The following is a 27,870-nucleotide window of genomic DNA, read 5'->3' on the forward strand; positions in this document are numbered from 1 at the left end:
GGGGAGAAAAAGCTAAACCGTTTTCTGGACTGTACTGAATTAAACCCTCATACCAATTAATGAGACCTCTCTGGGAAGCATCAAGCCAGCATTCCCAGAATGTTGGCCATGTATTGAAATGTAAACTAACCCTCCTGAAAAAGTGGGGTAGGTGGGCATTCTAAAGCAATATGAATGATTTGGTTTTGGCTGCTCTGGATCAGCTACACCACTGCTCCCTTTCACAGGTACAAATACAGGAAAGGGCTCCTGTTTCATAAAAGTAGCTCAGACAAACGACACTCCTCAGGGTGCTGAACCCAAAGCTGGCAGCCAGCCCCTTCCTTGCACTCCAATCGGCTGGTACTTTTCACTTCCACGGCTATCAGCTCACTTCAGACCTACGCCTTCACTCTGACTAGGGACAAAGAGAAGATCACAGTGGAAACCCTTCTGTGTGCTGCAAATAAGCCTATTTAGAGTCAATGAGAAAGCCTCATTTTGCACCAGTAAAAGCCTTCACAAGTTCTACTGAATCAGTAAAACTGAAATATTTCTGTGCTTTCCCTGTCCTCATTTTACATCAGTCTGAGAGGTGAAGCTCAGCAAAACATTGAATGAGATGACCTCTAAGTTTCCTTCCTTCTCTGATGTCCTCTGATTCTCTGTTGGCTACTGGGAGTTGAATTTTATCTAAATTATCACATATTCTGATGGATTCCTGAGCGCTTCTTCAGTTTTAGATAATCTCACTGCGTTCTGCTGAATCGGCATATTTGGAATCTTGGATCTCTCTTGGCAAAAAATTGAGTATTGCTCCCATCTAACAGCGTAGCTAACATTGCCTATATTCTTTCTGAAAGATAGCTAGGTAGGAGACAGATGTAGAACATATTCCCACCTCCCACAGCAAGGCCAGGGAAAGCTTTGGTATTTCGTGAACCATCAACAAAGGGGAAAAATAAACGAGCATTTTAACATCTTTAATGAAAGACGTTAATCATTTTCCCAAATGAAAATCTATAATTCTAACCATTTGACCACAGTGACGTAAGCAAATAAACCTGCAGCTAAAGGGTTCTATATGGGTCAATGGTTTAATGGAAAGTAATACAGGGGTGGAACAACATTATCTGTTGGTCAGAACGTTAACTCCTTTCCCAGCAAATAGCCACATCCCAATTCAGCCCACTGGTGGGACATACTGGAGAAATGCATAAAGAAATAAGTACCATTTTGAAAAATAATACAAGTTCTACATTTAAGCTCAATGTTTTAGCCAAGGAGCATTTTGGTAACATAAGGAAGAACCACAGCAATTTGACTGGCCTTTGTGAAAGATAGGTACACAGATAACAACCACCACCGCCTTCACCTAAATCTAGAGACAGGAAAAACTAACATTCAGCAAGAATTTTTAGAGATTAAGTTACTTGCCGAAGATCACACAGCTAACATGTAGCATTTGAATCTCTACCAATGAGGCTGAGAATTTTACTAGACATGGAAATATAATAGAAACATCTAGTCCCTCTTAGGTCTTATGATTTAGCTAATAAACTCGCAAACACTTTGAACAGGCTTTCACTTACACTGCAAAGAAAAATGCTTAGCTACATTTCTGTCTGTCTGGGTGGTAAGTAGCACACCACCACCATCTGTAAAATAATATTTTTACAATTGTAGACTACAGGGCATGTTGTTTAAAGGAAGCTAGAGGTGAATTATTTTGATAAATTAAGGAGTCTTCTCTAATACGTGGGTTTAATAATTCTGTGACTTACATAGAAATATGTCTCAGTGAAATACTGTTGAAATGCTGTGTATCATTTTAATTTTAATAAATCAAATCACATTTTATATTCACTGGGAAGTCAGTATTTAAGAAACCTACGGTGAATCCACTTAATATAAACAATTTGTCTGTATTGCAAATATTAACCTCCTGATTTATTTTAGAATTTTAATTTTTTCATATCTTCTTAAAATGAGGCATGTTCATGTCATGTTAAATAAATCATTTCCATTTATTAATAATACATTGTATTAGGATGCTTTCAGCTGCAAATAACAGAAAATCCAATGCAAAATGACTTTAAAATTGACAGGATTTATTATTATCTCGTATCACCAGAATGGAAGGGCATTCCAGGACTGGTCAATTCAGAGGTTCAAAGATGTCAGCTGTGACCGTGTTTCCTTCTACTTTTCCATTATGCTATCCTCAGCATGATTCCCCTGCTGCAGATCCAGCCACCAATGGCAAACATAATACTAACCAGAAGAACAAAAAGACTCCCCATCCCCCACTCCCTGAAGGGTCCTGGAAGACTTTCCTATCTATCTCATTGACCAGAACTGTGTTACAAGTCACCCTCTCAACCAAACACTGGCAAGCAGGATAGGACCACCATAAGTGGACCAGACCAATCAGAATTAACTAGGTTACACGGGGTGTACACTAAAACAAAACCGCTGTTTTGTTTGTCTGCCAGCCTAGACCTCTGCTGTTTAATATGATAGCCACTAGCCACATGTGGCTATTTGCATTTAAATATAAACTATTAAAATTAAGTAAAATTTAAAATTCATTTTCTCAGTGGCACTAGCTACATTTCAAATGACCAAAAGCCACATGTGGTTAATGGCTACTCCATTGGACAACGCAGATATAGAAAACTGTCCTCATCACAGAAAGTTCTATTGGACAGTGCTGGCCTAGAAGAAAAGGAATTGCTGTTGGATAGTAAGCAACAGTACCGGATGTAGTCCCCATGTAGCAGACAATAAACTTCAGGCATCCTATCTCCTCAGATCTTCCTAAGTATTAACATCATACGTTAGTCTGGACACTAGGGTGCTAGATAAGGATGGGAAAACTTAATTAGAAAGATTTTGAACTCTCCAGGAAGGGCATGGTTAAGGTCTTGATCACAGCGGGAACTCTTTCTATTTGTCGTCTCTTTCCTGTCCACAGGTCAATATCATTCTTTCAGGCCAAATTTTTCATGACAGAGAGGAACCTGACAATCTCACAGCCTCACCTCTCACAGCCTCACCCCCGACCCCCGACAAGGGGGAGTGAGCTTCCTTCTTTAGTTCCAGTTTTTTTTTTTTTTAAAGATTTTATTTTTTTCCTTTTTCTCCCCAAAGCCCCCCGGTACATAGTTGTATATTCTTCATTGTGGGTCCTTCTAGTTGTGGCATGTGGGACGCTGCCTCAGTGTGGTTTGATGAGCAGTGCCATGTCCACACCCAGGATTCAAACCAACGAAACACTGGGCCACCTGCAGCAGAGCGCGCGAACTTAACCACTCAGCCACGGGGCCAGCCCCTAGTTCCAGTTTTAAACATCCCTTGGAGGGACTCTGATGGTCCAGCTTGGATTAAGCACCCAGCCTTAAACTAGTCAGTTGTAGCTGCAGAGACATTAGGGAGTGAATTAGGGTTGTAGATCAGAGACATGAGCTTATGGGGTCCACCCATGGATATTGAAAACAATTCCTAGAGAAAATGGAAATCCAGGGTCCTCTCCTTCAACATATTTCCTAAAGGCTGAGTCCCTCAAGCTCTGACTCAGGCCCTCTGCAATTCACTGTCCACACACTTTCTGGTTCTATCTCATGCACTTATAGCCTATTGACTCACACCTCTCTCTCCACGGCAAAACGTCTTTTCTCAGCTTCAGACTCACATAACGAACTAACTGCTTCCCAGACATCTGCAGCTGAGTATCTCATAAGTTTTTTAAATTCAGTATATCCCAAACAGAATTCATCTCCCCCATTTTCTCCAATCACACATATGTCAGGAATGCTCTCCCAACCAATGACCCAATTTCCCAATCTAAGAATCAAGGTGTCATCCACGATTTGTCCACTCCTTAAATAATTAATTGCCAAGTCCTAAATATATCTCTTAAAATATCTTTTCTATCCTTCTCTCCACCCCAGGTGCAGTAGAATCCTCATAACTCAGGCCACTATCATCTCCGGAAGAAGGACTGTAATACATAACTAGTCTCCTTCTTCTAGTGTGATTCCTTGTCAGTGTCATGCTACAGCCAGAACAGTCTTTCTAAAATGGAAATCCAATTATGTCACTGATCTACTTAAAACCTTTTAGTGCCTGTTCATTGCCTTTCAAAACAAATTTCAACTCCCTCAGGAGGCATATAATTATCTTACATGATCTGTCCTTTTCCGAGGTTTCCATCCTTCTTTCTCACTATTCTCCTACCCTACTGCCTACCACAGCCATGGTGAACTTGTTCAGTTCCTCAAACTGCTATCCTCTCTCTTGTCTACTGGCCTTTGTGCTTCCCTCTGCATGAAATAATAATCCTACTGATCACCTCTTCATCTTATCTAAGTTCTGCTCATGTTTTAATCTCAGCTCAAATGGCATCACTCTTCTCCCCTGCGCTACATTAGGTTTCCCTGATATATGCTCTCATTCACCAGCCATAGCACATTTCATTGCAAGAACATGACTCAATTATTCATCTTCCCATATAGACTTGCCCCATAAGAGCAAGTACCATTTCTGTTTTGTTCACCAACATGCCCCTGACATCTAATAGTGCCTGACAAGAAGTAGATTATAAATAAGCTGAATTCAATTCATTCATTCATTCAACAAGTATTTTAAGGAAGCCTATTTGTGCTAAATGCCATCCTAGGCACTGGGATGCAGCAGAGAACAAAACAAAGTCCATGCCCTCATGAAGCATGTGTTCTTGTGGGGAAAAGAAATCAACAGTAGACTAACAAACAAATAAACACACTTAAGTTGAATGAATGAACACATTCTTAACTGATATTTCCTATCATATTTTCCAAGTTGTCTTCTTCTCATTCTGTTACCTCATTAGAGGTAGTATGGCTATACAGTACTTTCTTCCCAGATAGCATAAATGTAATTTTTTAAATACAACACTACAGAGTCCTGGTATTTATAATCAGGAAGCCAAATACTCCAGTTAGAGTTTGACTGATGGACACAGGCCCATATGTGATTCTAGAATCATATTCTCATCTCTATATTAGCAGTGCAGTCAGGAATTTAAGGACAGACGAACTACCAGAAGAGTTAATTTTATTCTTAAATCATAGTAAAGGCCCTTTTAATATAGCCATTTGTATTGAGCTTTTTCTCTCATTAACAATACCATTCCAACAATTAAAATATTTGTCAAATGCAAGCCAAACTAAGCCCTGCCCATCATATCTACATGAGCAGAATGGAAAGCAAAAGGACAATTTGGCCATCATTTTTGACCAATGAACTAATTCAACAAACATAATGCTAAGCACATGCTAAGTCCTGAGGATACAGGCCCTGCCTACTAGAAACTTACAGATTAATCACTTCATTTTTCTAATTACTGTCTTTATCATAACATATAAACTCCTTGAGGAGAGGGACTGAAGAAGTTTATCATGTTATAGAGTTTTAACAAAAGCCACAAGTAACCAAAACATAAGACTCTCCAGGAGGTTTTCTCAATTAGCCTTAGTAAATTCTGGATGACGCTTCATTTGAAGCCTCCTTTGCCCTAATGTATCCAATTCTTTGTTCAGCTAGATAGTTCTTTTTGTTTGTTCCTAAGAGTTTGTGGTAAATCTCTTTTATTTCATCAAGTCATAATAGCCATGGGATTCCCTCAGATCCCACAGAGATTTAAAGGAATCTCAAGGTAAAACTTCTTAGAAAATAAATATTCCTTTTGTAATGTAAATAATTAGTCTCCTGTGTCTATCTAGACAGAGGGATATCAAATTTTCTTAGTGTTGAGACATCTGTATATTCTTTCTTTGTTTTGTTTTGTTTTAATGAGTTGGTTCCAACTGAAGTTTAATAAGCATTGAGAGAAAGACAATTTCTTCGAATGTTTCTGAACTTTCCTAATCCCTCCCTCATCCTCAGTGGCCCACATTTTACTATAAGTTTTCAAATAATTGGTTCTCAAAACTGCTTAATTATATTGTCTATAGTCCCTTTTCCATTTCTGCATCCTTCAGTGTAATATTCCAGAGAACATGTTCATCCAGATACGTGTGACTCCTAATCAATCAAGTTCATGCTGAGTCCATTATATTCTTTGCCAGAGATTCCTAGACTCTTAAATTCATTTGGCTCTGTAGAATGGGTGTTCCTCTGTTTTAAGTTATTGCCTGAGAAATGTGAGAGTTTATGAACCCTTGAAGTTCACGGTACTTTCTTATGCTTCCACAATTGCAGCAGTATTAGTGTTTCTCAGACCAAGAGCATCAATTTGACCCCCTTTAGTAGTTAGGGAGCTTCACAGAGAGGGAATACTTAAACTTAGATGGCTATTAGGAAAACATTCAGGCCATTATACCAGGAAAAAACAACGGAAGGGTCAGTGCAACTCAGCCCCTCACTGGGCTGAGGAAGGGATTGAGGAAAGAATCAAGTGTCCAATCAGAGTTCAGTCCTACCACCACCTTCAGGTAGCTACAGGACTATAAACAATTCACTTAGGCCAGATGGGCCTCAATTTCCTTTTCTACAAAATGATCTCTATGGACCTTTCCAGCTCCATTCTTGTATGTGTCTTTACGACTGACAGTGCAGTTTTTTAAATTTTTAGAATATTTTTGGATCCTGACATGGCAAACTTTGCAATCTACTTTGCAGATTGTGGAGATACAGGTGTATCTGTGTACATTTCTTTAAATTCAGTAATTAAGTTTCCCACTTTAAAATTTCCTAATGAGGAGACAAATACATACACACATTACTGTATCTTTATCCTTTACTGATCTAAATACTTACTGCAGAGAGTGTATCTAACACAGTCTAGTGATTGTAAATTTTTGCATTCGAAAATTTTAAGTCTTATTTAGATGATCTTCTGTAGGACATCTTGAGTTTATCAGTGATCTATAGCACAGTTGAATATCTATTCTGCTAATTAAACATCAGGTGCTGTTGTTATCTCTATTAACTAACTCTAAGACCCCCCCCCCCACCCCTTACTCAAAGTGTGGCCCAGGGCCCATTGATATCCGCATCACCTGGGACTGGTCAGAAATGCAAAATGCCTCACCCCAGGTCTATGAAATCAACATCTGCATTTTAACCAGGCGCTCAGGTGATTTGTTGGCGTACTAAAGTTCTAGAAGTGCTATTAGACATTATAGTGCTTCCTGCACTGCTTTAAAATAGGTGGGGTTTTTTTCCTATAACGGAATGACTAAATGAGCAAACTAACTGTCATTTAGCAAAGTGAATTGCTATAATTCAGTGCCACCAAACTTAGAGTTATAGAAGCTTACAGTTGATAGTTTCTCTAATTTCTTTTTAAATATAGTCCTAGGTCTGCTCGTATAAACAGCAAGGGGCCAGGGAACTGGAAGAAAAGGTTTATTCTAAGACCCACTCACAAATACTACATATATCATTGAAAATCAAAGTGAAGAATATTAAAATCTTTACTGTTTTTTATAGGATTAGGTACCAACCAATATATTATTTTTCTTTCACTTTATAGCTCCTGATTTTCAAATTCCACAAAGCATTGCTGTCATATATAAATTATCATAAAGAGAAAAAATACATTTCAACTATGTGGTAAAAATTCTGAAATAAATAAATAATAAAATAAGCTGAGGATATAAAATTCAAACAAATTCAAATAAAACAGACGCAGATTCTAGTTGCAGCTCTAAAACTGTGATTTTTCAACAGTTCACTTAACTTCTCTGGGTTCCAATTTCTTCACCTAGAAAACGAGGGGATGATCTTGATTTTACATCCCAGCTTTAAAATTCTTAAATCCAATATGTCTGAAATCAATGCCTGTTTTGTCATCTCAGATGCATCTATTGAACTTTAGTATGGAATCTCAGAAGTAGCATAAATAAGTCATTCTGAGGTGTCTGCTATTTTACTCACTAAGAACAGGAGCATATGGGCTAATGACCACCTCATGGTGCTAATGTAAAGACATTGTCCCTAAAAGAATTTTTCTCTAGGCAAGGCACAAATGGGGATGACAGAACACATTTTGATGCAGGAAAAGTTATCTTGGTTTCCTTTCATTCTGAATCACCAAATCAAATTGTGTAAATCCATACCCCTTGCTAACTACCCAATTAATGCTCATGGTTTCCATGAGTCCTGAGTGCACAGTTGAGAGTTTCCACCTTTCACAGCCTCCCAAAACAAACAGAGGATGGTTGAGAGGTAGTTACACCTGAAAAGTTACCTAGTTACTCTGGCAGTATAAAGTAAACTGGCAGGTCTTTCAGTGGGCTAATTATCGAGCCTGCTCTTTGGTTCACTGACAGAAATTGCTTGTTTGTGGGAAGAAAAAAATTTGTGCATTGCTTTTTCCACTACCGCTATTTCTATCATCATAAATAAGAATCAATAGGCCATTTCAAGTAGCATATGCTCACCACCATTTAGCATCTGAGTGTCAGCTGTATGCAGACTAAGCAGCAGTGCCCCAAACTCCAGGCTGAGGAGCAAAACCCAACAGACAGGAAAGCACTTCGGATTCAATAAGACAGTGTATATGTCTGTGTGAGCAACTCGAGGGCAAGAGTGGTCCATTCCTTGTCTCTGTATCTGTAGCACACTGTCTGGCACAAGCTGGGCTATCCAAAATGAATAAACCAGTGAATGAAGGATGACTGAATGGATGGATGGAGGAATAAGGCAAAAGAAGGTTTTAAGATGATATATGGAACCAGCTGGATTTCTTGGCTGGGTCAGAGGATGTTGTTTTGATAAGGGCAGTTATCTACAATTCATGAGGGAGAAATGAAGGCCAAGACATAGTGCGAGTTGAGAGGGAGCCTGCCTTTGGTGAGTAGCTCAACAGCACAGAGCCAGGTCCCCACAATATTCACCATCAGACCTCCTATGGAAGACAAGAAATCAGAATGACAGCGTTAAGAAAATCAGGCAAGACCTCAAAAGAAAAAATTCTCCACTGCCAGTAAGAGTCTTGCTGAACAAAACAACGTCAGGAAGGGAATGATAAAGAAAAGATAGGGAAAAAATGAGGTGGTGAGGAAGAGTGGAACAGGAGTTCAGCCAGAAGCCTGAGGGGGGAAATAGGTGTGTGAAAAATGTGCCAAAACAGCGAGATGCGAGGAAGACCCACTATTTTCAAGGGAGGCTGTGGGTGTCTGGGTTGTGAGGACTGGAAAGGCATTAAGGCTGAGAGGAGATCAAGGGAGGGAGGGAGAGAGGGAGAGGTCAGATAAATGTCTATAAAATAACACCCATCACCACTGATAACAAGTATAAAAGAATCCTTTTTTCTTCTTGAGAAAGACAAAGGGAATTTTAAGTAGGATTAAGTAGTAGTAGCTTTCAGAACTCAGCAGCTCTCAGAAGCAATAATAACTACATAAATAGCTAAGTGGATGGTAGGAATTACTTCACTTTGGAATTTGGCCAGCATATCAAAGTTAACAGTAACATCGCATCTTTTTGAAAGCTTTCCTGAGATTCCCAGGGGGAAAACTCATCTCAGAAAACTGCACCGAGTTAATTTTAGGAAGACATTCCATCTCCTGAAAATTGATAAGACAAAAGCCCCATCCTGCTGGGAAGCACTCTCTTATCCATGTAAATACATCGCCAGTATCATCCACAATGGAAGCAAATAATTACATTCACAGAGTACTATCACCTAATATAAAATTTTACTCAAAACATAACGCACAAATGATGTTTTAATGCAGCAAAAAGGGCCCTGTAGATATCCCACTTCCACAGAGTTCCCCAACTTTTTGACTCATTGTGGATGGTTAAAATGTGAACCTCATAAGGCCAAATTTTGAAACATCACATCTGTATACATTCACTTATGAATTAGATGAAGTTGGACAATAGGGAAATATAAATAATTTTTCAAGCCCTGGACACCTCTACTCATGATTATCCTGTAGTTTTTTTCCTCTTAAGTACATTTGACCACTAACGTGCTAAATCATCTTCTTTCCTCCCCAAAACCAGAGACGAAAACTGAGTGTTGACAGTAATTTGAGGCACAAATATCTTTTCTCACCATCTGGAAACATTCATGTGTTACTTTTTTTTTAAAAAAAAAAATTAAATTAGAACATTGCATTATTTATTTTCTACCCAGAGACAAGTTATTTCAGTATCACCCACAATGGAATTTGCGTGAAAATCTGTTTACTGACCCTGTTCCCTAAGGGTGCCCTTGCCCTAGCACTTGGAGTAAACATCATTTTCATTGCACTAGAAATAGTTCTAATTGGACAGATTGTCACAATTTTAGCAACACCCAAATAAATCAAAGGAATCTGAAGCAGACATGCCACCAAATCTGGATTCTACCACAAACCAGTGCAGTATTTATGCCTGAAAGAAGTGTCCAGTATATACCATCTACAGATGCTAAAAGGACATCTACATATACCAATGTTTTTGGAAAATATGAGTTTAGAGAAACTGGTTATTCTGAAAACAGTCTGTTAAAAAGTTGTGTGATTAGTTAATAACTAATTTCATACCAATTTTATTATACACATTAAAAAGAACTGAGTTCACACCTTTCATTAACTGGTAGATTTTCATTAATATGGTCTAAACAATAATAGGCTATGAATGTGAAGATGATTGAATAACAATGGAATTCAGAATTAAGCACAGTGTAAAATATATGGGAATGAAAAGCACAGAAAGTACTTGTAAGTAAACCCTCCTTTCAAGCCCATTATTCCTTAACATGCTCCCTCCTCTCCAATAAGCTGGACCTCCCAAATGTCCTTCACTCATCTCCGTGCCATATCATACTCGACGCTTTTGCCCTGCCAACCCACCTTTTCCCTCATCTTGGATGAATTTTACAACTTGAACTTATAGTCATACACGTTCTGAACTTCCTTAATATCTACGTCCAAATTTAGCCTTTAATTATGGGATTGTTTCCCTCTGCTATGTAAGTGTATTTTTCCCCAACTAAATTACATTATTTAAAGGTGACACCTTCCTCTTAATGCCTCTCCCTAAAGTTTTTCTCAAGACCCCGCTCCACATTTAATTTCTTTTTCTCTAGTCATTCCTTGTGAATATTATATATTTCTGGAAACACTCTTAAATGTGCCCCATCCTAAAGAAAATTTCGGCAAACTTGCTTCTTTCTCAAGTTCTCCCACCATATCTACTTTCTTCCTCTACCAAACTTCTTGGAAAAGCATTCTTTCTTCTACTTCCTCTATTCTGGGTCTGCCTCAAACTCTCCCAATCTGAGTCTCTATCCCATTTCTTATCCCTCAGCCACACCTTTCTGCAGCACTGAAGCTGCGTGCACCCCATCTTCTCTCCTGGAGACTGAGACAGCATGGACTCTCAGTTCATCTCCTTCCCCAAACCTGCGACATTCAGTTTCCCTTCCTGGCTCCTCCCCTAGAGTCTTCAGTTGTCATCTCTCATCTCTGCTCAATCTCCTATGGCAACTGCTTCTCTGCTCTTATCTTTAACTTCCAGGTCTTCATCTCCTGCTCCCTCTGTATTTTCAGTGCTGAACTCTCTGTGGGGTCCCAGACCTTATGCTGCCACCTGCTGGGCAGTTCCATGGGGCTATCTCAGAACCAAATTCAAATTAGTCCCTGTAAATCTACAATTCCTTCTGTCTTCTCTGTTAACTAATTACATCACCATTTTCCTAGACCTAGCTGGTAGAGATTTAACATTCAGAACTTCCATCACTTAGCACCACCTCCAGCATTAATCACTCACCCTGTACTATAAATACTACCTACTAGGACTCCTATCCTCTGGATTGTGCCCTAACTTTCACCTCCTTGTTTAGGCTGTCATTGCCTGTCTGTACTGGATGGGTCCTGACTGACCTTTCTCCTTTCTCTCCCCTAATCTCCAATCCTTACACTTCTACGAGAGGAATCTTCTTGAAACAGGTATCTGAGCAATGCCCTAGATGAAAAGTCTCAAGTAATTCTACCCTACAGTAGGATAAAGCCCAAACTCCTCAGCTCTGGAACTTCTAGAAAGAACTTCAAGACCTTGCATGACTGGCACCAGATCATCGCTTTAGCCTCATCTGCCATCACTCTCCCTCTTACTCACTATCCTCACTCTCACTCACTCTAGCCTCCCTGAAATTTTTTTTTTTTCTCTATGTTGAACAAAGGAGGTTTGTCCTAAATTCTAGAATGGGCTGCCATCATATCTTCACATGGCAACAACTTCTTGCTGTTGAGGTCTCATCTCAAATGTCACCTCTTTGGCGAAGCATCCTCTGACTGCACAATCTAATTGCTGCTCTTCCTGCCAATACCACCTGGTCACCCTGTCACATTTACTCTGTTGTATTTCCCATAAGTATGTTTCAGCATCTGGAAGTCTCTGTTCATTAATGTGTTTACTTATTTAGTGTCTGTCTCCTCACACAGGAATGTAAGCTTCCACAAGCACAGACCTTGTCCCCTTTCACTCACCCCAGCTCCTGGAACAATACCTGGCACGCAGGAAGCCTGAAGTTAGATCCATCCACAGCTAGCGCCTATTTTCACATCCCCATCCTCACTCTGTTTATATATCTGCTCCAACATTTGTCATATTACATCTTTTATTTGAACATCTATTTCCAAAGGAAGTGAGTAGAAGGAAAGGAGGACAACAAAATATGCAGGTGAGGGGATGAAGCATATGATTATAAAATTCTCACTCAAGTTTTATAGTATTCTGAGTAGAAGATTTATGCACCTTAAAATTATCTCTAAGTTTTATGGCTTTTTGTTCATGCTATAAAGAGTATTCTTTAAATTTCACTTTCCATGTGTTAGTTAGTAATATATGTTATATAATACATACATATTTAAAAATGGATTAAAAAATGAATATTTATATTGACCTTGTATCTGTGGCCTTGCTAAATTTACCACTTGGTTTTAAGCAATTTTTAAAATCCATTAGCGTTTCTATGTACACAATCATGTTATCTGGAAATAAAAAAGTTTCATTCTTACATTAAAAAAATGCACAATATCACTATTATTTTTAAACACAAGATATATAAAGTAAAGCATCAAAAAAGTCATAGGTGCTAGAGTTACCCAGGATATAGGGGACAAGAGTTTTACAGGGGACATGGGTTGAAATAGCGAACACAGCACTGTCTTAGAACAATTTATCATGATCCATCACCCTCACTACATTTTGAGCTTCTGCAGAGCAATATCATGTCTTGCTTGTTTGTCTATATCCCACCAAACCTAATAAAGTGCCTTGCCCAAAGTAGAAATTCAATAAACGTTTTTAAAATAGAATTGAAATATCCCAGTGGTGGACACATGGCATGTGTTCAATAAATACTTGTTGGTTGACTGTAAGAACCAATAAGTACACCTAAGTTTGCTGAATGATCAGTGTACTCTCAGCTCTGCTGAGAAACTATAACAAGAGACAGAAGGAAATAGAGATACTCTCATCATTATCCACATAGAAAAACTTCATTTCTCAGGTGGTAATAAAACAAATGCACCAAGGAAACATTTAAGTGGCTACCTGTGCATTTCTTTATATGACTGTTCCTTTTTCCATGTGATCCTAACTTGCATCCAAAATTCTCCTCCCAAAATTCTGCAAACCACACATTTCTTCGATTATTGGCAAGAGTTCGGCTTCTGAAGTATCGATCAAACCCTATTTTAAAGAAGAATGGTATGATTTTAATATTCGTTCAAAATCAAAACCAAATACTGTCAGAGCTTTTGAATGGATGTTATGCTATGTTGTGATCATTGCATGAAAAAAAACCCAAACCAGGGGCTGGCCCCGTGGCCAAGTGGTTAAGTTGGCGCGCTCTGCTGCAGCAGCCCAGGGTTCGGATCCTAGGCGCGGACATGGCACTGCTCGTCAGGTCACATTGAGGCGGCATCCTACATGCCACAACTAGAAGGACCCACAACTAAGATATACAACTATGTATGGGGTGGTTTGGGGAGATAAAGCAGAAAAAAAAAAACCCAAACCATATTAACAAATGAGGGAGAGCCAATAGCCCAGAAATAAGGCTTCTCTTATCACAAAAGCCAAGGACAATCAGTGGACAATATCTCCACCCCACCATTCACCATTCAGGCACCTGGGTCTGGGGATGAGCATCACTGGAAAGCCTGTTGTTAGTGTTGTCCTCACAACCTCTCCCTCTCGTCTTCATCTTTCGGCAGCAGTGACCAGTGACCTCATGTTGAATATTCAGAGCCAGCTCAGACTTTTCTTTTTTCTTTTTTTTTTTTTTTGAGGAAGATTAGCCCTGAGGTAACATCTGCTGCCAATCCTCCTCTTTTTGCTGAGGAAGACTGGTCCTGAGCTAACATCCATGCCCATCTTCCTCTACTTTATATGTGGGACACCGTCTTAGCATGGCTTGCCATGCAGTGTCATGTCCACACCCAGGATCCGAACCAGAGAACCCCAGGCCACCGAAGCAGAATGTGCAAACTTAACCGCTGCACCATGGGGCCAGCCCCCAGTTCAGACTTTTCTTATTCTTCTCTTTTTCTCCTAGTAGAGGTCCATATTCCTGGTTTCTATGCTTCTACCTGCCTCAAAATTTATCCGTCCTGTATGTTCCATTTTCAGCTAATTCAATAAACTAATCAGTACTAATTTAACCTTATGAAGTCATGGACAATGAGCTAAAGTGTCAGCCTGCTCAGGTAACCACCTCATTGAACAGAGACCACCTAGAAATAATGCCTTACTCCAAAGGATAATAGGAAAGGTAGGAATTTCAGTTACTGTCAAGACCATTGGAAAAGATATTTGGGAGACAGATTGCCTTTCAGAGATGCTCCACATTTTTGCTGTTGTATTTATTTATCCATAGGGTCAGCCTAGCATCATGTCTTCATTTTCTATAAAGCAAACACTCTCCCTCCAACAATGCTGTAATCATCATATATGCCCATGGAAATATGCAAACTTAGAGGGCAACATCATAGAAATATTTAAGGCCAACTATAATTCCCTTTCTTAAAAAAATACTAATAGATGCTCTTTCTTAATAAAAAAATATATATGTTGGGTTAAATAGTTACTGTTATGGCAATTCTGCCATCAGAGCTAAAAATTCTATCCAGAGTCAACAATAATAGGTGCATTTCATCATACGCTGCTACTCTGGTTTTGCCTTTGAGTTTTGATTCAGCTGGAATGAAACAAATTCCCTATGGTGCATCCTTACCATCAATTGATGTTCTTTTGGGCAAAATCGTCACAGCCCCTTCTGCAATCTCCTCCTGTTGATAAACGGGTGCTATTTTAGATCCCCAACTATCTGAGCCAATCCAGAGAAAATGCCCACTTTGGTTTAATTTTTTCGCTGCTTCCAATATCCTCCTATAGGAATAAAAAGAAATAAAACATACTACATTTATCAAGAAACACTACACTTATTAATCTTACAAGACTGGCGATATCAAGTTATTTATACTCAGTAGGTCACTGTTAAGCAATTAGTCAGTCATTCTAATCGCCCGAGTCTTATCATCTCCTAAGGAAACGTATTGGAGACTTTAACTCCAGCACCTGTTAATTAGCCTCATCCTTCACCTCATTCACGTCATTCTGTCTATCATCCTTATTTGTCTCATTTCTTTCAGTCCCTAGGTTTTCCCATATAGGCATTTCAGACTGAGAAACGAGAAGGCTGTTGTGCCTCGTGCAGCAGAAGGTAGGCTATAATTGCATGAGAATATTGCAATTCCTGTGAAATCTCACAAGATTTTACATTGAACATGAAATATGCTAGAAAAAGGATGTGGGCTGCAAATCTGATCCCACATAAGGAAGAAAAGTAATCAGAACCTGATGTCATCTTCATTGGCAAACATAATCACTGCCCGAGCATTAGGTGTTTCTAGCAGGCGTTTGATGATCTTTTCAAATTCCCCAGGTCTTGGTTCACGTGGGATTTTCTGTGATTGAGCAATGCAAACACCACCTATTAAAAAAGAGAGAGAGAGAGAGGGATTCAGAAAGGGCATTTGTTTAATTAACCAACTTAATTAAGTTAGCTACTGTATAAAAACACATGATTCAGGACAGGATATTGTTCCTCAAAACATCTGTCATTCTCACCTAAAGCAACCATATTTATTTGCATTATAATATATATATCAAATAAATTACATCAATTACTTAATCATACATCAGGATTGGTTTTTCTCTCCAAGTTTAAACACTATTTTTGTGGATGTCTATAAGAAAACTAAAGAGTGCAAACTGTGTGATGAGAGTCAAGGGGTAGGAAAAAGGGCTGTTTTTGGGGCTGGCCCCGTGGCCGAGTAGTTAAGTTCGCGCACTCCGCTGCAGGCGGCCCAGTGCTTCGTCAGTTCGAATCCTGGGCGCAGACATGGCACTGCTCATCAAACCACGCTGACATGCCACAACTAGAAGGACCCACAACAAAGAATATACAACTAGGTACCGGGGGACTTTGGGGAGAAAAAGGAAAAGAAATCATCTTTAAAAAAAAAAAAAAAGGGCTGTTTTGATTCATTTAACATAAGTCAAAGGACAAGTGCCTGGATTAAAAAAAATGATGAATATCTCATGTAGGTGAGACTACCTATTAAACAGGAAGGTACTTTAGCTACTTTTATTAGTAGACCTCCTTTAAAATTAATTTCATTTTATAGCTCATAGTATTGCAGCAAGATTCTTATGTATCAGCATAATATGTTATGAGACAAGTGGTCTTCAAGACTCTTTGAGACACAGGCAAGTCCCAAAGATGCAACCCTGAGTCGACATATGAAAATCAAAATGGTCGAAATCCCATCCCACTATCACAGTAAAGAAAGAAAGAACTCTTCTTTTGGCTTCTTCTAAAGCAATGAGAGATCAATAAGAAAAGTTTATAAAAGATCTTTGCCATTTGGCTGGGACAGAAAGAGAAGCAAGAGGTTTCCTCACTTGCAGTGGAGGAGAGAGATAACATATTCTAATACTGGAAGAAAAAGCAATATTAGCAATATGTTTCAGTACCATTCTGATTTAAACAGGCTTTTTTGAGTCAGTTGAGAATTAAATCTCCATTTATAGCTTTGCTTCAGTAGGCAAAGGCATTTTTACTTCCAAACAATTGGCAATGCATTCAGTCACCCAAATGTTTCTGGGTGCCATTATACGCTACACATTGGGCTGGACACTGGGAATGCACAGTCTAATCCAGAAGTTACCGTCTAGTCTGGGAGATAGGCATTCCAATAAACTATCATAGAACATGTAATAAATTTTCGAATTAAGAGGGTATACCATGTAATGGCAGCACAGAAGAAGGAACTAAAGTGATTGAGAAAGCTAAATTTGAAAGGGCAAATATACATCCATATAGGGACAAAAGTGGGACATTTCTGGTAGAGGCCAAGGTATGAAAGAAGGTTGCTTGATCATGGCCCATGGTAAGGACCAGCTGGGGTTAAGGTTAGAAAGAACAGCAAGGCTCAGCTTGAGGAGGACTTTGTTAGACATGCCAGATAATATGGACTTGATCTTTAAACAATGGGAACTCATTGAAAATTCATAAGCAGGAGAATTACGTGATGAGCTTTATACTTTAGGAAGAAACCTCAAGTAGACAAAAAAAGAAGAAACATCTAGTAGCCATACAAGGGGTATCCAGTGTATTGTTAACAGACTTAACGTGTGCAGCAATAATGTATGACTAACAAGTGCTAGACAGAGTACTGAAGGCTTAATTTTCATTTAACTTAGAGTACTGTCAAAGTTATCCCTGAAATAACAACACTCTTACTACCTTACCGTACACTCTTCAGGAGTGGGAATTGCCCATAATCCACAGCCTGAGCCTGTAGTTAGCTGCCCTACTGATGTGCCATTGATCGATTCATTCTTTCAGTAAATATATATTGAGTGTCCACTATCTTCCAGACTCTGTGTGGGGGCTGTGAATGCAATGGTGAATAAAATAGACATGATCTCTGCCTTCACAGAGTTCAGGAACATTGTAGGTGAAACAGGCTTAATGCAAAACAAAATAAAATGATAACCATGCAATTATAAATTATGACAAGTCCTAAGAGGAAGAGCACGGGTATTTAATTTAGATTGAGGTGTGTTCAGGAAAAACCTCCCTAAAATGGTGTCACTTAGCTGAGGTCAGAAAGAAGAAGAAAGGGAGATAATAGTATAAGAGAAAGCAAGAAAGAGCCAGCGGAGTTAACAAATGAGGGGGAGAGAAGCGTGTACAAAGATGAGAGGTAGACAGAGGCCAGGTCAGGCCTGACTGTACAGGGCCTGTGAAAGATTATGAATAATTAAACTTAGCCTCCTCACTAAGTATTTCCCTTTCTTCAATCTTTTGGTAGCCCAGAGGTGTATGTCTCGTCTATGAACGTTGCATTTCATGGAAAACAATGGATGAGGATCGCTGAGGTACAGGGCAACCTGGAATGGAAAGAACAGGAGGCAATGAGCCCAGTTAGGCAGTTACTGGGTCAGGCAATGGGAGGTGATGAGTAAGACAATGTTACTATCCGGAGGGAAGCAGATGGAGCTGTTAGAAGGTCTGCGTTAGAATCAATGGGGCTTTGTACTGTTTTTTCTGTAGTTGACTGACATATGATTGGCAAGCACAAATTGTATACATTTAGGTTGTACTGACTTGCTCTAAGTAGTGAGGTAGTGGGAAACTACTAAGCATGACTCTAAGGTTTTGGCCTTCGTGATCAGTTTATGTAATGCCCCCATTTAACAAGTGGGAAAAGCAGGAGGGTGAGCAGGTTTGTGGGGGAGAAAAGAATGGTTCTGATTCAGGACAGGTTGTGTTTGAAGTATCCAGGGAACATCTAACTACAAAAGTGGGTCTGGAGCTAAGGAGAGGGAAGGGAAATGTAATCAGTTTTGTCCGGTGCTGACACGTGACAAGTAGGTGAAGTGTTGGGAGTGAAGCAATCACTCAGAGGGAGTGTTTAAATCAAGAATAGGAAAAGGTGAATGATAGAGCTCTGAAAAACCACTAGCTTTGCAGAAGAGGCTAGTGAATGAGACTGGAAAGGAGTGATCACCTATTTTGAGGAGAAAACTTTTGAGATAAAGTCTAGAGGCGAGTTGAAGACTATGCATAATGTCTTTAAAAATCAAACAAACAAACAAAAAACTATGGTGAGTGGAGGCTTTAGGTAACTGTAGAAATGTCAGACGAAAACTGTAACACTCTCTAGGGAACAATAGCTGTTTCAAAATATGACAGCCCTTTTAATTAAATTGCTATGATTACCTAAGCATCCCATTAAAGTCATGCCATAGCCTAAGGATCATTCTGGGATTACTACTGACTCCATAGCCAGAAGAAATGAAGGCTAGAAAAATTTTATTAGGACCATTACAGATGAGGCAAACAGGCAATCCAGACATATGGTTTAGTCTGAATTCACTGATTTATTCATTCCCTAAGGATCTATTGAATATTTTGTTTGTACAAAGCTGTTAGTTAGGTTGGACTTTTACATAACCTCAATCCATTTCATATTTTTTTATTCCTCTACCTCACCTTATATCTGTCAGCCTAGTCAATTTGTATTTTCCTTGAAAGAGGGACTGCACAATTAATTTATTCCAGCTGAACACACAGAGAAACTGCTCTGCATGGCATTTTGCTGTTTGATGCCTTATGGATATTTTATTCATTCATGGACTGTATTACTTCTCAAATGATTGGATTTAGAAGATTAGGATTCTTTTCTTAGCCCTGAAACTCATTCACACTTCTTTTCTTCACATCAGTCAAAAAGTCAGACAGTTAATCCATTCATAAGCACTCAAGTCTACTATGTTTCAGGAGCTACAGACATTCAAAGATTGCCTGTTCTCAGCAGTCTTATAAGTGAATGACAAGATGTACACACAAGAAAAACCAGATAAGGATGTAAAGTTATCTAAGGTTGAAAGATAACAGCATAAGATGTATCAAAATGCAGTAATAAATGGCGTCATCCCCCAAAACAGTCCTATGACTTCATAAGAAGAAGAAGTCATCATATACTCTTAGAGAGTGGTTAAAACACCAGTGAAATTTAGTCAAACATTCAGGCTTAATCAAAGATATTTTTTCCTACAATACTTGTTATCTATTGTTTTAATTTTTAAGGAGACTCTCTGATTTGATTTAGACTCCTGGGGTAGGTAGGAGGAAGAGGAGCTGCCCTCCATCAAAGAAGATGATATTGCATCTATTTTTCCATATCTCACTCTGAAAGAGTACTTACGGTGTATAAGTCAAGGGACACTTACTTTCCTATTCTGCAGGTGTGCCCAGGTCTGCAAGAAGTAATTTTTAAAGCTTCGTGCTTAGGAAAAGAATGTTGTATGCAGGAATTTATAATTGGCTGCTTTCTAAAATTTCCCATCTGATTTCTTTGCCTGTGTAGGTTTCTCTTATTTAACGATAATTAAAAGATCATTTGTTAAACTGAACACTTTAAATATACTCTACAACACACACGATCACTCCTGGGCAGTCTCATTCGCTCTATGATACCTCACTGGTCCTACTGGCAGTACTCTAAGGTTGGTATTAGCACCATATTTCTGATGCGGAAACTGAGAAACAGGGGTATCAACAGCTAGCAAGAGCCTGGAACCCAGATTCAAAGCTAGATCCATCTGACTCCAAGTCTAGACATTTTCCATCATCCTGCCCGTCCATAATTGACTATACCTGTTGCTTAATGGTTTAGCGGATAAAAATGATTGACAAATAGGATAAAGCAAATTTAAAGACCCATTTAAAAAACCCAGCAGGTTGCCCCTTATAAATCTAATGGATAGCTACACAAATACAGTACTTCTACTGAGTATTAAGAACTTAATTAAGATACTTAGAACTCCTGCAGATTATAGAACTGACAAACTTCTTCAGTATATAACCAGTCTACCCTCAAAACTTTCCAATTGCTTTTATCACTTTATAAATTAAAAAAATGAATAAATTTAAAAATCAATTAAAAAATATAACAAAATTAATTATACCTCAGTAAAGTTTGTTAAAAATTATAATGCCAAAAAAATAAAAATATATAGACTTTTTTAAAGCCTCCTATAAAACAAAACAGCAACAACAAAAAACGTTACAATTGTCCCTGTAAATTATGTCCTCAGGAAGACTTTCCTGAGGTCTCTAGTGCTCCACTTCACCTTTGCACTGTAGCAACCACAATAATTGTATTTTTTTAATTTTGTTATCTTTTTTTTTTTCTCACCATAGACTATAAGCTCCATGACTACTGAATCTTGTCTTTCACATTTACCATCATAGCACCATCACCTAGCACTGTGCTTGGTACACAGAAACTTGAACAAATATTTGTTGGATGAAAAAATTCAAGACCTGTAAGAGGTATTGGTGGTATAGAGAAAAGAAATGAGACAGTCTTGCCTTCAAACACCTCTCAGTCAAGTAAGGAAACAGAACGATGCATGTAAATAAATGTTTAAAAATAAATGGCATAAAAGAAGTAAAAAAATTGGGACCATGACAACTCAGAGGAAGTTGCCACTGAAATGGGCTCTGCCTTCCAAAATGGTTTTTATCAGAGTACTATGAAACAGAATATCACCTTGGCCTTACTTTATTCATCTGTAGTGTGGCACAATAATTGACTTTTATTGATACCAGAGCAAATTTGTAAACAATTCCACTCATAATTTTTATCTCTTTAGAAAGCCAAGACTCATGGATGAGTAGCCTGAGGTCTCCGGTCTGAGAGATGAAAAGTTTATTCGTATGCGTTGGTTTGCTAGTGCAGAAAGATGTTGGAGTGAGAAAGAAAACAGACTTGGTGTCAGAAGACCTGAGAGTGGGTCCTGTATGACCTTGAACAAGTCTCCCAGCTCTCAGTGTCTGTATCTCTGTGACAAGGTTCATAGTAACTATCTCCCAAGGGCGTGAAGAGAATTAAATTAAAAAGAGTAAAATGATAAAGGTCTATACAAACGTGGTACATTATTATTGTTAATAGTATAACAATCATGACCAGAGAAGCCTCATCACCAAGCCTGAGAGGAGAGATAGTTGATATTCAGATGTACAACGTGGGATTGTTAACAGATCATATTCTTGAACCCTTGTGCATTCTTTGTATAATACTATCAAACATCCTAAATAATAAGAAGTGCTACTTGCCCACATGTCTATGCCACTAAATGACTAGAGTTCACTTTTCACCTATTATTAGCCATCATGATGTGACTGGGGCAATTTCAATATGAGAGAATATGAGAGATTTCAATATGAGAGAATGGGAAAAGTTACTTACATTCTCCGCCCCGACCCCCTCAATTCCTACCCTAAGTACCCAAGTCTCCTTTCAAAGGGAATCCATAAGAATTTCAAAAATCTGAGTTGAAAATTAGAATTTAATTCTTTAAAAGAATAATAGTACAGTAAAAATTATTAAACTATTAATGGTGTCAACTATTAAGAAGCAAAAGTTGTTGTGGAAACAACCACATGTTCTGTTTCATTTAAACATTTGCCTATTGATTATTAACAGGCTGGACTCTAAAGCCTGAGACAATACTGTTGCAGGTTGGGCTCCCCAGGAAGCAGACCCCCAGAAAGAGTTTGAGACGCATCATATTCACCCTTGGCCTCCACCCTATAGAGAGCCAAAGAAGGAAGCAAGGCTGGGCAGAGGAGAAGTCCAGCTGGCTGTGGCCCAGTGACAAATTCCCAACACCCCAGGGAGCATTGAGACTAGAATGGTCTCCAGAGGTGTTCTGATTTAGTTCAAGAAGCCCACGCTACTATACCCCTACATCAATCAGTCATTGGATGTGGGCCATCCTGGTAAGAGGGGAAGAGACATTGGCAAGGCAGCACTCTGCAGACTTCAAGGCAACCCTTCAAGGCAAAGGCAACAGGTCCTTCACTGAATGGGGATCTGAAGGAAGACTCATCATATATAAAAACTAAAATTTATAGAGAACAAAGATATTATATCTCTGAAATGATAGTACAGTCAAATAATTAATAAAATTTTATTGTTTAAATTCAAAACTCCTCTTCAGAGGGGACTATTGCACAAAGAAAGGCAATCTATACAAACAGTACAAAATGGGAATTGTAGCCAGCTCAATAAGAGAACTAAGATCATAAAACTCCCTGGTATTTCAATAGAGAAGTTTTGTGAAAGCAATCTGAAAAGATAAAGAACGGTGTTGCTGGTTGTTGCTTATTTTTAAGAATAAAATCTCTATTAATAATGTAGAAGGAGAAAAATAAATCAAGAAATGGTGTCACAGGACCAAGTTCCAACTGTGATGGAAATAGAGGAGGATTAAATTATTAGGAATGAAATTATGTACAAAGCTATGTATAGAATATTAAATATGATTGTTTTAAACAATATGATTATTAACAACGTCTCAAGTTAGTTCACAATTTCAAGTTAAGTTCTAAGTAAATCAGATCAAATTTTTGTTTGTATAACTTGTTACATCTGCATGACAGACTTTGGTTTTGGTGCATAAAAAATCAACAAAATTACCATTTTTATCAATTGTTAAGGAGAATGACTAGACTATTGGTAAAATCGGTTGGTCAAAATTCTTGGTTGATCATAAGAAATTGCCTATAATTGACCATTTTTGACCTAATAAAAATGTAATCTAGTCAGTCAACCATTGCTTATTTTTCATGTATGCACCTTCAGATAATAGCAATGAGCAAAACCAAATAACCAGTTTTTGTTTTTCCTTAAAGAAAATAGAAACACACAAACTCTAAAAAGTGTCCAGATCCCAATTCCAATTCCTGTGGGGGAGAGCTTTCCTCCTCACCATCCAGAAGTTCTCTGGATACCAACTGGGTGTCCTACAATTCAACTCAATTCTGACACTATCTACCCAGAGACAGTGTCAGATTCCACAGGTTAAGGCCTCAGTCCTATGAGACTGGCCGCTCCCCCCTCACCGTGGACAGCTGCCAGTCACATGCCCAGGTTGTTACCTGTACTTCTGACCAACTGGCTGTAAGTCAGAGGTTCCCAAGACCTCCTCCTTAGGTTTGATTAATTTGCTAGAGCAGCTCACAGAACTCAGGCAAACTCATTTACTTACTAGATTAGTGGCTTATTATAAAAGAATATAACTCAAGAACAGCCAGATGGAAGAGATGTATAAGGCAAGATATGGGGAATGGGCACAGAACTTCCATGTCATCTCCAAGTGCAATACTCTCTCCAAATCGCCATGTGTTCACTAGCCTGGAAGCTCTCCCAACTCTGTCCTTTTGGGTTTTTGTGGAAGCTTCCCTACATAGGCCTGATTGATTACATTGGCCATTGATGATTGAACTCAATCTCCAGCCTCCCTCCCCTCCCCAGAGGTTGGGATGTGGGATTGAAAGTTCTGACCCTCTAATCACTAGTTGGTTCTCCTGGCAACCAGCTCCCCACCCTTAGGTTACCTAAGGGCTTTCCCAAAGGCACCTCATTAACATAACAAAAGACACCTAAATCTCTTTCACCACTTTGGAAATTCCAAGGGTTTTAGGAACTCTGTGCCAGAAATGGGGGGGAAAAGATCAAAAATATATTTCTTATTATAAATGACAACTCTCCACCCTAATTACCCTTGGCATCATTTCTTTCCATCTTTCGGGAAACATAAGTAAAATAACAATTTGGCCTGATGTAATTGGTCCTTTAGTGGTAGTTGAGTAAAATTTGTTCTAAGGTTCAAATAAGTGTAATCACGCCTCTTGTAACAGTATTTTCACCTCCTTATGTGGTGTACAACTGGGACTTAGCAAAAAGTGAACAACATGATGAAACTGTGTACATTTGTCAGCTTAAAGTGCACTTTGTGAAAGAGAAGATTTATCTCGCACATCACAGTAAAGAAAAAGTGTTATCTTTAACAACATGGATTAACAGCAAAATTGCACTTAAACCTGTGCTCATTCTCCCCCACCCCAAACATTTTATGCTTTTTCCTCTATCAAATGCCATGTGGACTCTTAAAGGGACTCTGAAAAGCAATAAAATGAGGGAGTGAAACTCCTGGTACAGAAGAGGCATGGAGCCAAATGCTATTCCCATATGTGTCCCCTGAAAAGTGGCAATAGGGACAATCCAGTATGAAAAGGACTAGCATAGAAAGCCCCTCTCCCACCCCTGATCTGATGATCGGCATCATCAGATGCTGATGCTCTGGAGATAGATTGGGCTGGGGTAGGTTCACAGGGTCAGCGTCCATACATACTAGGCATTCTAGCTCTGCCACAATTCATCACAGAGCCAAACATCTGCTCAGAGGAACAGAGTGGTATGGTGGTTACAAATGTTGTCTCTGGAGCTAGACTTCCTAGCTTCAGATCCTGGCCCTTAATAGTTATGTGATGCTGGGTAAGTTATGTGACTTTTCTGTGCCTCTGCCCCTCATCTGAAGATTGAGGGGATGTTAGTATCTTCCAAATGGGTTATTGAGAAGGGATTAAATAAGCACTCAACAGATTAATTTATTCCTCAGAAAATACATGTTAGTTGTAAATTGTTTAAAATCAAAATTGACAAACCCCAAACAGAAATGGTAACCCACTTTCACCAACAATATTCACCCATACTATTATTTCTAGACATTCAAATTTCATTCCCCAAATGTGCACAGGATAATAACTCTTAGTAAGAGTCCAGTCAATGGGAATGTTAACTGCAGAAGATTCTATAGTTTGAAGAGAAACTTGTGCCCACCTCAGGCCAGAACTAAACTTCTGAGGTGTTGTCTCTTCGCACTCCTGAAAACTGGAAATGTCTGGGGAAACGTGGATACAATAGGTGGGGAAGATTCAGGGAAAGAAAGAAAGCAAGAAAATAAAAGAAGGAAACCAGGAAGAGGAGAGAGTGGGAAGAGAAATGATGTGGGGGAATAAAGAGAAGAGGACAGGAACAAGAGCAGAAACTAGAGAGCCAACCATTGAAACCAGAAGGATCTTTGGAGTTGGGCAAAAAATGGATTCTCTGCAGGGTCAAGAAAGCTAATGTGGGGTTAGGAATGGTTGGAGAAGGAGCACTTGACTGGGTTTAAGTAAGTTTTACTAATGTGTTGTCTGTATTTGTATTTATTTGGATTATTTTATGAGTACTATTTTTGCAGTGTTTTGGGATTTTGATTGTGCTTTGTCTGTCTGTTTGTTTTTGCCATTTCAAAGTAGCTGCCCAGATACTGAGGCCAACAACATGACAGGAAGGTTTCAAAAGATAAAACTAACTCCCTGTAAATGCTCAAATGCCCAATATGAACAGACTCTCTGAGACAAGAGAAATTTCATATTTTCCAGCCCATTGCCCAGGAAAACCATTATGCCAAAGACTATTGGAATCAAAGTGAGCATTGTTTAAATTTCTTACCTATTCTGGACTAGAAAAGAAATTAGTATTGGACTTTGAATTAAGCCCATTATAGTTACAGATTAGAAATTAGTAATTCATTTACAGATTAGGAATTCATTACAGAATTACATCCATTAAATTAGTGAGGGGGAGGGAGGACATTCGTGGCATCTACCCTTCTTCAATCTTCTAATACATATTTATTGAGAACCTACTACATGACAGATGCTTTTTAGATACAAGCAGATAGCTTGTGAACAATATAGAGAGGGCCCCAGACTTCGCAGAGCTCACATCCCAGTATATCCTTAAAGTCTAGTGAAGTTGATATCTGTGGGCACTCATTGGATGTGTGTGTGATGAATAAGTGAATGAATAAGAAGCTCCTATTTCATGATATAGTAGAATGATCTAATAAAGAGATAATAAGTCTATCCATGTATTAAAAATACCATCATTCAGAAAAAGGCAAAGCATCTTTTATCTACCTAAATACGTATCTATACATATATAACGTAAAAGTCATTTCCAAATACCTTCTGCAAATAGGACACTCTTAACAGTATCCCAACTGCAGTTAGCAGAGTTTGCAAACCATGAGCATTCTTCTATCCAGCATCCAAGTAACGTCTTATTCTACTTATCAGCATTACCTGAATTCTGCTATATTTTGGCTTTCAACCAGTGGTCTTTACTCAAAGCAGCACTTTCAACAGGTACTCAGAGAGGGCTGACATTCTGGATTTAAGGAGGAAGGAACTGAAGCTAAAAGATCATTATTATTTTAGGGAGATAACTCTTTAGAGCAAGCATTGCACCACAACCAATGTACTAGTAGTAACTAAACTAGGAAATGGACTTCAGAGAACAAAACTAAGCACGAAAAGCACTTAAAAACTCAGTCTTCAGGCAAATGCAAGTACTTGTAGTGTTTCTCTAAGTAATGCAAGATCATTTTCCACAGCAGGATTTGATCTATGTGTTTGAGATGTAAAAAGGTTAAAAATACAGTTATATATTTAACTTCTTGGATTCAAATAGAACTAAAAAGGGAGGAGAGTGAATAGACATGTTTTTGATAACAAGCCATCTTACATTTAAATCATTTAAAAAACTCTTTTTTAAAAAAATTTTTAACAGCTTTATTGAAGTGTAATTGATATACAAAAGAACTGTATTTATTTAATGGATACAATTTGATGAGTCTGGACATACATATATACCTATAATACTATCACAAAAATCAAGGTAATAAATGTATCTATCATCTCCAAAAGTTTCCTTGTGCCCATTTTGTGTGTGTGTGTGTGTGTATGGTAAGAACACTTAACATGGTATCTACCCTCTCAACAAAATTTTAGGTATGTAATAGTGTGATGTCACTTCGCATAACTGAAACTTTATACCCATTGAACAACAACTCCCCATTTGCCCCTCCCTCTAGCCCCTGGCAACCAAAATTCTATTCTCTGCTTCTATGAATTTAGCTATT

General features: G+C 38.6%; 1 protein-coding gene across 2 annotated transcripts in view; it reads right to left on the minus strand.

The window, feature by feature from the left end:
* The window catches only part of GRM8 (glutamate metabotropic receptor 8), a 720,262-nt gene that overhangs the window by 389,045 nt on the left and 303,347 nt on the right, over window positions 1-27,870 (minus strand). For both annotated transcript variants that reach the window (XM_044755640.2, XM_044755579.2), the window contains exons 4-6: window positions 15,829-15,964; window positions 15,206-15,360; window positions 13,522-13,659 (exon numbers count right to left, since the gene is read on the minus strand). In XM_044755640.2, coding sequence (XP_044611575.1) covers window positions 13,522-13,659; window positions 15,206-15,360; window positions 15,829-15,964 — 429 coding nt within the window. The remainder of the gene's footprint in view (window positions 1-13,521; window positions 13,660-15,205; window positions 15,361-15,828; window positions 15,965-27,870) is intronic.

Source organism: Equus asinus, chromosome 1 (assembly GCF_041296235.1).
Source record: "Equus asinus isolate D_3611 breed Donkey chromosome 1, EquAss-T2T_v2, whole genome shotgun sequence".
NCBI classification, from domain to species: domain Eukaryota; kingdom Metazoa; phylum Chordata; class Mammalia; order Perissodactyla; family Equidae; genus Equus; species Equus asinus.